The sequence below is a fragment of the Acanthisitta chloris genome, unplaced genomic scaffold (genome assembly GCF_000695815.1).
Source record: "Acanthisitta chloris isolate BGI_N310 unplaced genomic scaffold, ASM69581v1 scaffold15872, whole genome shotgun sequence".
Classification (NCBI taxonomy): domain Eukaryota; kingdom Metazoa; phylum Chordata; class Aves; order Passeriformes; family Acanthisittidae; genus Acanthisitta; species Acanthisitta chloris.
The window spans coordinates 2,512-13,217 of record NW_008658935.1 but is presented as its reverse complement, the minus strand read 5'-3'; the positions used below and the strand labels follow the sequence as shown (position 1 = coordinate 13,217).

At 39.7% G+C, this 10,706-nt stretch overlaps 1 protein-coding gene across 1 annotated transcript; it reads right to left on the bottom strand.

Annotated features, from left to right (window-relative positions):
- Positions 1 to 428: 428 nt before the first annotated feature.
- On the bottom strand, positions 429 to 9,545 carry CASP3 (caspase 3, apoptosis-related cysteine peptidase). Its single transcript, XM_009069204.1, has 7 exons — positions 9,399 to 9,545; positions 8,081 to 8,182; positions 5,123 to 5,247; positions 4,502 to 4,630; positions 2,478 to 2,653; positions 1,864 to 1,981; positions 429 to 729 (listed from the first exon to the last, which is right to left on the bottom strand). Exons 2-7 carry the CDS (start codon positions 8,155 to 8,157, stop codon positions 503 to 505), a joined length of 852 nt encoding a protein of 283 aa, XP_009067452.1. The 5' UTR covers positions 8,158 to 8,182; positions 9,399 to 9,545; the 3' UTR covers positions 429 to 502.
- Between the last annotated feature and the right edge of the window lie 1,161 nt (positions 9,546 to 10,706).

Below are 10,706 nucleotides of genomic sequence, written 5' to 3'. Positions count from 1 at the left end.
TGAAATGGCTGTTTACCACAGTTTATGTCCAGAATTAGAAAAACAGTTTAGGTTAATTTTTAACCTAAAAATTAAGAACTTGAATTAAGAAGAAATGCATGACAATACTACTATCATATTACCATAATTAATAAATGTATCACATTCTGAATCTCCTTTGTAAGATATGAAACCAAACTATTTACAAGAACTGTTTTTCTCTGCCCCTTCAGCAAAGTGATGTAGCACCAAGTAGATCTGATAAATGATCTGATCTTTCTTCAGTCTCCCCTTCCTAATTTTTTGCCATACTCAGAGCACTACTTTCAAATCTGCCTATGCTTCAGCTGCTCAGGTTTGCATTTCTGACATAGCCATACTATGTTTTACTTCTATTAAATGGACATATCTAACTTTGAGACAGTTCATTGTCACACAATAGTGACAACTCAGATTTCAAAGTGGCATTTTGTATTAACATTGCATATAAATTGCAGATAGAAACATGAACTGAAAAATTCTTTTAGGAAGGGAAATGAAACTCTTTGGTGAGCATAGAGACAATGCATGGAATCTGTTTCTTTGCATTAAAATCTTGCCGAGTTGAGCAGGACTCATACTCTGCCACTCTGCGATTTACACGAGTTAAAATCTGCATGAGCTCAAGCTTCCTTGCATGTTCCCTCAGCATCTTGCACAGTGACTGAATAAACCAGGAGCCTTCAGCCGAATTCCTCCAGGAATAATAGCCTGTGGAAGAGAGCAATGTCAAAGTGATCAGATGTAGCAGCCTTTGATACAGGGCAGGTTAGCAGTTAGGGGAGCAATGTGTTGTTTCCAATAGGAATCGATGTTTTAAAATAAAACCCAAAACCACCAACCACCAAAATTTAGATCTGATAATCACCCCAAATTCCAACCCAAAAGGTTTTTCTAATCCTTTCATCTTTTATAATCTAAGAGATCTTTAGGTAGAAAATCAAAAGTCAGTAAACTTATCTTCTGCTGCAACAATCCTAGCCATTAACCACTTACTACTTCTTCACAGAGCACATGAATACAAAGGAGAGGTGACAGTACAGATAGATCCAAGATGCAAAATGGATTTCAGTGTCACTATCTTCAGGATTATGTGCATGAATTCAAGACTGAAACCTACTGCTAACTGGTAACATACAGACCACACTAAAGGCTCTGCCACTACTCATTTTGCTTAAGGATGCAATGCAAGTAGAGTTGACAGGCAAATAATATTTTGCTGTTTATAATCCACTTCTGTATATCTGATTTTTTTGTTTTCCTCAGAATAATACCTTTTCTTCCTGTTGTAAATTATTTGCACAACACTGACTAACAGAATTTTCAGCAGATGAACATTTGAGGCTTTGCTAGTGAGAAAGATGTACATTCAGGATTTGGGGGGGGTGTTGTAGGAACTGAGAACAGCAACTATCTCAAAAAGAAATCAAATCAGGATAGAAGAAGCAACTGAGGGAAGAAAATTCATACTGCCATGAAAGAGCACATTGGGTCTGGCTGAGATGGGAGTTCCTTTTCCCCACAGCAGCACCCACAGTGCTGTGCTTTGCATCAGTAGCTAGAAAGGTGTTGGTAACACACCTGTGTTTTGGCTACTGCCGAGCAGTGCTGACACAGCATCAGCACTGTTTCGCCAACATCCCCCCCCAGCACCATCAGTAGGCTGGGGGTGGACAAAATCTTGGGAGAGGACACAACTGGGACAGCTAATTCTAACTGACCAAAGGGATATTCCATACAGGTGAAGTCACCCGCTGACTTGGTACAACTGCAAATTTACAGTACCAATACAGGCTGACATACAGATATAATTTCAGGAAACAAAATTCTTTGCAAGTCTCTCACCTGGAGCAGTAGAATATGCATAAAGGAAATCTGCTTCCACAGGTATTTTTTGACATGTTGTTCCTCCTGATCCACTGTCTGTCTCAATACCAGAATCTAATTCTGTCCCTCTGCAAGCCTGTTTGGGGGAAGGAAAATAAAATTAACAATAAAGAAAAAAAGGCAGTGATCATGATCAGAATATTGGGGGTTTGTGTTTTAAAGATGATAATATCCTAACAAAATAAACTGCAAAAATAACAAGAATTTCTGTGTCACATCTCCATTAGACAGATTCAGAAGAAAAGTAGCTAGCATTTATTTTAATCAACTACAGTTTGGATAAGATAGGTGTTAACTCAAAACTGTATTCAGAAACTCATTCAAATATTGGCTAAGATTTTACTTAATCGATAGAATTAAGGTAATGCAATATCAGCTATTGCAAATGCTGCCTACCTAAATTAGGGCAGATTGTGCCACTTTTAGACCCAAAGAGAATATCATTCTGAAAGTAATACAACTTAAATCAATTTTAGAAAGAATCAACTTCTTTTGCACAAATAACTAGTGGGAAACAATTTTTTTATAAAGTATCTGGCTGATTTGATGATCAGTGTTCAGCTATACATCACCTGAATGAAGAAGAGCTTGGGTTTTCCTGCTAAGCTTCTGCACCTGTCACCTCTGAAAAGGCTTGTTAGTGCTCTCAGTTCAAGAGGGCCATCTGTACCATAGATTAATCCTTCCTCACCATGGCTTAGCAACACACAAACAAAACTGCTTCGCTTGCTGTGATCTTCTTCAGAAACTTGAAAGAGAAAAGAGAATTATCTTAACTTCCTGCACTCCCTGGCAGTTTTGAAAATTTGATCCTTCCTATGTGACAGAAGTCTTTAAGAACTAATTCCCATGTTTAGAAACCTCAAACCAGTTTTGACTTCTGAACAAAAGAAGACTGCCTACTTTACTTCAGGGGGTTGGACACTGAAAACCCCAGATTATTGGCCCACCCTTCCCATTCCAAGACATGGTCACAAAACTAGACCAGGAATACTGTAAGGAGACAAAGAGGGTGTTCCCACAGTGCCTCAAAGCCTAAGTGATACACCTCACTCATGCAGTAATCTGGGATTGGACTGATAGAAAGTTCTAAGTTTTGGGAAAGGATGGAGATGTCCTACTTCTCTTTCCAATCAGAGGTACTTCAACTACTTGGATTACATGGGAACTGAATGTACCTGCTCCTGCAGGGACCTAAGTACTAGCAGTACCCTACTCCTCTCCTCCTATCACTTTGGACCTGTAGTGAGGTCTAGAAAGATTCTTCAAGCCTCTAAGTAAAAAATTAAGATATTTAAGCTTGATATAAAGTGTTCACAGATTTATAGTTTTTCCCCCCTCCGTCTTGTAGTATACAAAGAACATAGAACAAATATTCTCTGATGTCTTTTGTTACCTGACATTGTGGGAATTGTACTTGAGAACCAGGATGATTTGTTTAAATTTATGAAAAGATACAAACATGGTTTAAAAGAAAGGATCCAAAAGGAATTCTGAGTGGTAACTCAAGAAGATGCAAGAGTTTGTAGATTAAATATTTAACAGTCCCTGAAGCTGAAGTCTTACTGTTTAGTGCTTACCAAAACACTGAATTTCTATTCTCAAAAAAATGAACTATTTAGTTTTTCCTCAAGCAATGCACAATCAGGCATTTCCACAATCTGTGGGCAAGCCCTGCATATAGATGAGTCACATTCAGCTACCGTCAATGGACTGGCTACAACTATGCTAATAAATTAACCATGTCTGGGAACATTCTCTGGCATAAACATTAACTGGCACTAAAGAACTTATATCTATGTCAGCAAACACTTCCATCAAAAAACAAAACAACACCAAAAAAACCAAGACCAGGACTGCTGCAGGCTAACTGGCTGTTTAGAATAATCACTAGAACATTTTTACTGTTGAACTGTGACCTGAACAGTCTGGGAGAGCACTAGTAGACATGAGTCACAGTCATAGCAGAGAACCTTCCAACAGTTAACCAGAACAGACTGTGTTGCAGGGCTACTGTTACCTCCAGGCACCACTGAATCTAAGGGTCTAGATGCAGCCAAGCTCAAACAAAGCAGGACTAACACAGTAGTATAAAGTTCTCACTTGAGAGAAGGGAGAGAAGGGTGTTTTGTTTCACAAGTTAAACAAAACATGAGTTGTTTCTCTAAAAGAGTAATTCATTCCACACACCTGCAGTTCTGGTCCCTCGATCAGAATCTCTCTTGGGCCACACCACTAAGCATGTAGGCACAGACCCCCTTTACCCAATCAAGCAGGTTTCTTTCCAACTCACAGAGCTTCAGTGATCCCAGGGTCAGAATATAAATCAGTCTGCATTTAAGTTTCAGCCTTTTTTCCAGCCTTCTTTAGAAGATGAAAAAGGATAGGGAGACAACAGTCATGGCACAAAAGATGGAGAGACAGCAAAGATGAATACACATAGAAACTATGATGTACACGTCATCCTGAGCAATGAACCACCAGAAAATATCACCAGAAATATCATCTAAAAGAACTAGGAAGAAGAGATGTGAGGGCCAGAGAGGTATTTGGAAACAGAGGCTGATTAAATACACACACTGGACATATTACTTACCCTTTTTCAATAGTTCAAATATATCCCCACATGAAAGATCATTGTTGATCTTTATCTTATATCCCAACTTCATAAAAACATCTCTGACATTTGCAGCATCTGCATCTGTACCCGAACGGGGCAGCATCCCTACACAGAAAAGAAATGTGTTACTTTTTATAGGATATAGATAGCATGGTCTGAATGAGCCAAATTCTTTTCTCACTTATACCTGAATCACTCTAAATATTATTCCATAATTATTCCAGATCCACTCCTAACAGAAAACAACACTGCAGTGTTATATATGCACACCATCTCCCTCTCTCTGTATAGCAGATTTATCTACATCTAATTTTTATATGTACCTGTCTATATAAGGACATAAAAAGAATTTTATTTGCAAATCAGAAATCATGACTAAAAGGTAAGACACTGCCCATCAATTTTTCTCCCCATTACTGCTATACCCTCACATGTTCCCTCTCTGCATATTTGGAAGAACACTGAAGTGAATCACACCCATTCAAATGACTTAATTTTAGAGTGCAATCAAAATTGCTCTGCATTTTTAATTTTGAATAACACATGGCACTGATTTATCCAAATTAAGGGAAAGAAATTAAAATGTGAAAATTGTACCAGTATGTTTGTGGAAATTCTTATTGTTTATTATTACACATTCCCCCATCTCTGGATAATCCATTCTGTAACTGTAGTCTGGCAGAATTCCAAAGTCCATAGACTTGCTAGCAGGCAGGTTCTTTCTATATTGAAAGACAAAGTTTAGGTGTTAATTTCGGATCTTATCTATTTTCAAAATAATGATAAGAATAATAGGCTATTTTAGCAAACTCCCCAAAAAAATGGTAAGGTTTGTTACTTGTTCCCTAGAAGGTCCCTCAGCAAGTTACTGATGACACCAACCTGAGTGGCTGTGGTTGATGCTCTAAAGGGAAGGGATGTCAGCTGGGCTTGAGAGGTGGGCCCAGGAGAACCTCAGGAAGTTCAACAAGGCTGAGTGTAAGGTCATGCATGTGGGTCAGGGCAAGCCTAAACGTGGATACAGGCTAGGAGATGAGTGCATTGAGAGCAGCCCTGAGGAGAAGAACTGGGGGGTACCAGTGGATGAAAAACTGAAAGAGCTGTTTTGAATGCAACCCAGAAAGCAAATGGCATCCTGGGCTGCATCAGAAGCAGCATGGCCAGCAGACTGAGGGAGGTGATTCTGCCCCTCACTCCGCTGTCATGAAATCCCACATGGAGTATTGCATCCAGCTCTGGGGCCCCCTAAGATGGACATGGACCTGTTGGAGTGAGTCCAGAGGAAGGTGATGAAAATAATCAAGGGGCTGGAGCACCTTTCCCGTGAGGACAGGCTGAGATAGCTGGGGTTGTTCAGCTTGAAGAGAAGGCTCTGGGGAGACCTTTTAGTGGCCTTTCAGTACCTAAAGGGGACCAGCAGGAAATATAGGAGGGGTTTTTGAAAACTTCATAAAAAGCCCAAACTGATTTCCTGTTGATATAATTATTGCCACCCTTAAACTATCATCTTTTGAAAGCTATTTACCTTGATTAAAGGTTAGCTCTGAAACTACAAATCTGTCTTGAATGCTAACCAAAAGTCATATTACCATGGAATTTTCACAAGTAAACATTCAAAACCTAGAAAGATGTGGCAGATGTGGCCTCCTTTTCTGCTTAAGCAACAGCCATAAGTAGTAGTCATGATGGCTGCATCTGGATTAAGTTGGACTTTGAGGAGACGGATAACAACACAATAATTAAGGGCCATAAATCTTGCTCAGCAACTGAGGGCTAGCTGAGCAGGCACCAACTGAAACGCAGCTGGTAGGCAAATACGTCTGCAAGTCAATTATCTTCCTCCATAAATAGCACAAAGCCCAGGGCCCACTGAGCTCTGCTGCACACCAGGAGCTCCCCTTGAGCAGGGATGCCTCTCAAGGTTGCTCCTGGAGGCTAAGAGATTCCTTGCCACAAAAGGTTCTTGGTAAGGGATTGATAGCATGTTAGAAATCTTAGCTAAGGGATATAAAGGATTGACTGTGCACATATCATCCTTTAGACATAAACCACTGACCAAGTCTGGGACTAAGTCTGGATGCAGCTGCACCCAGACCCCTCCCTAAGAAGGAGTTTAGAACACAAGGGAGTCCTTTCTGAACCTCGTGACTCAATTGGAGGGTCTCCCTGGCAGTTTTGTCTGACCGTGTATCTTGCTACAGAATCTTGTTAAACCACTGTCACATCTACTATCAAACTTTGTTAAGTCACCACGTGTATCTTGCTACAGAATCTTGTTAACCCACTGTCTACTATCAAACTTTGTTAAGTCACCGTTTTATATCAATAAACATATTGCTACTTCTCTCTTATGAGTGAAGTGCATCACTCCATCCATGACAAAAGACCAAGACTCTATATGCAGCTGTAATTCTGCCCTAATGAACACACCAACTGTCTTATTACTCATGACTCTGCAACAGCTACCAATTTGTGGGAGAATTTCTGATTGCTAACGGACATGTGAGCAATCCAGCCCTGCTAGCAGGGCCTGAGCAAGCTGCAAGCCAAGCTGTTCAAGGACACTGCTGCGGCTGGAATGCAAGGAAGAAGGTAGTGAGATAAGCAGCTCCTGGGTGTGGGATGCAGGAGCTGAAGATGGTTAGAGGTGGAGAACAATGACTGGGGCATTTTATGATTGATATGTTAATAACCAATTATGTTGTGTATAAGGTGGGCTAGTAATAGTTGTTAACCAATGGTGAGTGGGCACTTATAATAGATAGGTATATAAGAATCACTTAGATAAACAATAAAGGACTTTTTGCACATGATTAATGGTGGCTGCCTCTTTGTACGCTAACTCCCACACAAATTTTACTCAGTCTGCAGATACTGAAGTTCGTATGGATTTCCTCATTTGAGCACAAGTAAGTGGTTACAAAACTGAGGCCTGCTATCATATTTATTCTACAAATTAAAAGCCGGCAATGCTCTTAAATCTAATTTTAATTGAAATATTAAAAGTAATTACTTCATAACCAAATCAAGTTCCCAGAGAAAGGGTAATATGATGATAGTGCTAGACCACTGTAACAACTAGCTGGCACCAGGAAGAACAGACCTGTGTTTCCTCCCTTCCATCCCATAAGTTTCTCTTGCATTTCTGCTTCCACACATACAACCCTATAGCAGGTCAGCCCAAGCAGCTGAGCTGTCTGCCACAGGTTCAGGTCAGTTCTAGATGCAGTTCAAGGCAAGGGGTGAGTATTTAGCCTAGGGTGAGACACAAATGTCTCTTTTCAAGAAGAACTAACCACTCAATAATACTGTTAAGCCAAGTCTAAGTGCACCTCAAATGTTTTGCTTTTTAGTTCCAATTGTACATGCACATGGCCTGTTCTGTCAGACACTGTATATTTTCAAAGTCAATACAATTCTAATAGTTTTTTATGATTATTACAATTTAGCATAATGAAACTTCTCCTTTTAGCATTATTTCTTTTATGGGTCTCAACTTCTGTTATGGCACACAAGATTTAAACTGAAGACTCAAACTAAAAGTACCTCACTTACCCTTTGGAACCAGGAACAGATTTTGCATCTGTCAGATCTTCCCCCAAATGTGGTCCATCTCCCGTGTCTGCCATCATGGCTTTCAAATATCAGCTTCAAAATGTAAGAAAACAGAAGTATTATGACAGTTCACAGAGTAACTTTAGCCTAGGAGTATTATTATTGGTAGACAACAAAATAGCATTTCTGAGTAATCCCTACATATTTTATATCTGAAAGAAGAACATGAAATATTTTTCTAAATTACTGCATTCTAAAGGAACTCCAGGAAAGATAGTCTGCAGATCCCTGTGACCAAATCACTGAAAAGGCCTACAAAAAGCAGGATAAGAGACAAACAAATAGAAAACCATCTTTAAAATATTGTAATGTCCCTACATGCATTAAAAACTGAGAACCAAAATCAAGCAATAAAGTTATCAGATATGTGTGAAGACCAACATAGAAGATTAGATTTTGGATCATAGTATTTTGAGAAAAAATAATTTCTCTGCATTCCATTTCCAATGAAGCATCACTACATCCAGTCCTAACTGGTGTATGTGAAGGCAATTACAATATAAATAACAAAACAAGAACAACATAGCTTTAAATAGGTGATGAGATAAACCCTACGCTGTGGGCTGCTATCTACTTTTATTGGAACACGGGACAATAAATTATGATGGATACCAAGCCAGAAGTCAATTTAAAAGCATTAGAGCTCCCCCACAATTACTCGGTGTGTACTCATGTGACACATTGCCACAAGTTACCTTTAACTCAAATTTCAGAAAATAATTAAGCATCATCAATTTAAATCATTAGATAGGACAAAGTAATAAGCACTTAGAAGTGCTCAGACCTCAAGAAGCAAACATGGCATTACAACAAGACAAGAATTTTACAAAAACTTACTTATCATAGAATCATAGAATCAACCAGGTTGGAAGAGACCTCAGAGATCACTGAGTCCAACCCTACTGTCATTACTAGACCATGGTACTAAGTGCCACTTCTAGTAATCTAAACGTCTTAGCAGATATATTTATGGTAAATAGGAATGTATCAATAACCAGACCAAGCAGCACAGTTTGCTGGTCAGATATGAAGAAGATACTTATTTAAGGCTTAGGTTCTTCGGTGGCAAGCTATTTGCCATCTTACATCATCATCACGTTATTATATTAAGTCTCAACTTCATAGATACTATACTCTAGATAGTACACCACAAACATCCATTTTCTGTGGCAACAATTACTGATGCATCAGAAGCACTAGTTTGGTTATGTATAGCCTTCTTTCTTTCACTAGAAGGAAAGAAGACATTTACTTACATTTGTAGTGACTTCAAGAGATCTTAAAGGTTACTCTGAATATTGGTTTTGTATCTCGGAGCACTGGTGTAATTAAGAAATCTTCTTCCTCACAAAATTATTCCAGACTTGAGAACTGTATTATGCAATGCAGCAAACAGGAAATTTCCTGAAAACCAAATTACAAAAGTATCAAATTAGCTGATATTTTAGAAAGAAAATGTCTAAACTGCATTATAGCATTACATTTTAGAAAGTTACTTTTAAGACAGCATCGTGGGGCAGGAACTAAATCTACAATGCTGAACTTGCCTGCCTAGCACCATGATCTAGCTTCATTCATCCTAACTTCAAAGCCTAATTCACTAAAAGTTCTCTAAGGGAAGAAAACCCATGCAATTGCAAGGGTAATTCAAGTACCCAAGACGGTGGCACAATGGTAGGTAGTCCAACTCTATTCTTTACCATTGGGCTGGCAGCATTAGCACTGCCAACAAAATGTAGTCTACAGTGACAACCAGCGTGCCCACCCAGCTGTAACTGAAGAGCAGAGCTTCTGATCCCCAGTAAGTGGAAAGAATAGCTTTCATTGACAAGAATACTAAAAGTTCCCCTACTCCAGCAGAGCCAGCTTCCAGGAGTTTCTGTGCCTCACGCCCCATCCCTACCACAATCATCCTTGGCTTTGGTTCCCAGCTTTCCTGGGCTCTCAGCCTGACATTTTTAAGCAACTTTATTTGTAGGAAAACATACAACTCTATTGACCCACAACTCTGATGCAACTCATGCTGCTCCTTCTTCTGGTGAAGGACTACGTGCAAATGCACAACCCAAACCCTTCATTGTGGCTGGGATTAATAGGCAAGACAAGGAAAAGGTTAACTTCCTTCCTCATTTGTTTGTCTGCCAACAGCAATAAAGAACCACACCATATAAAAAAGCACCACATCATGTACTAACTCTAGTACTGACACCAGCCTACAGCTGTACTGACAGTGGTGTAGTCACCTCAGCATGGAAATCAGCTGCTAAAACCCCAGGTGTTCATCCCAGGTATCTGGCACTGTTAAGTGCCAGCACTGCAAGTACATGAATAGTGTACACAAGCAAATATGTGCCTACATGAGCTGTGGTCATCTCCTGCCCATCATATGAGCCAGCCTGTGCTACCCACAGCTGCTTGGAGAAAGCCTCAGGTAAAGCATAGGGAAAGCTAACAACTCTCTGGCCAACAGATGAGGACTTGGAATCATTACGGAGGGTAACTGGCTCATTAGGCTGCCTGGGGTTCACATCAGGTGCTGCATTCCATTAGGGACTGGTTGTAGTAA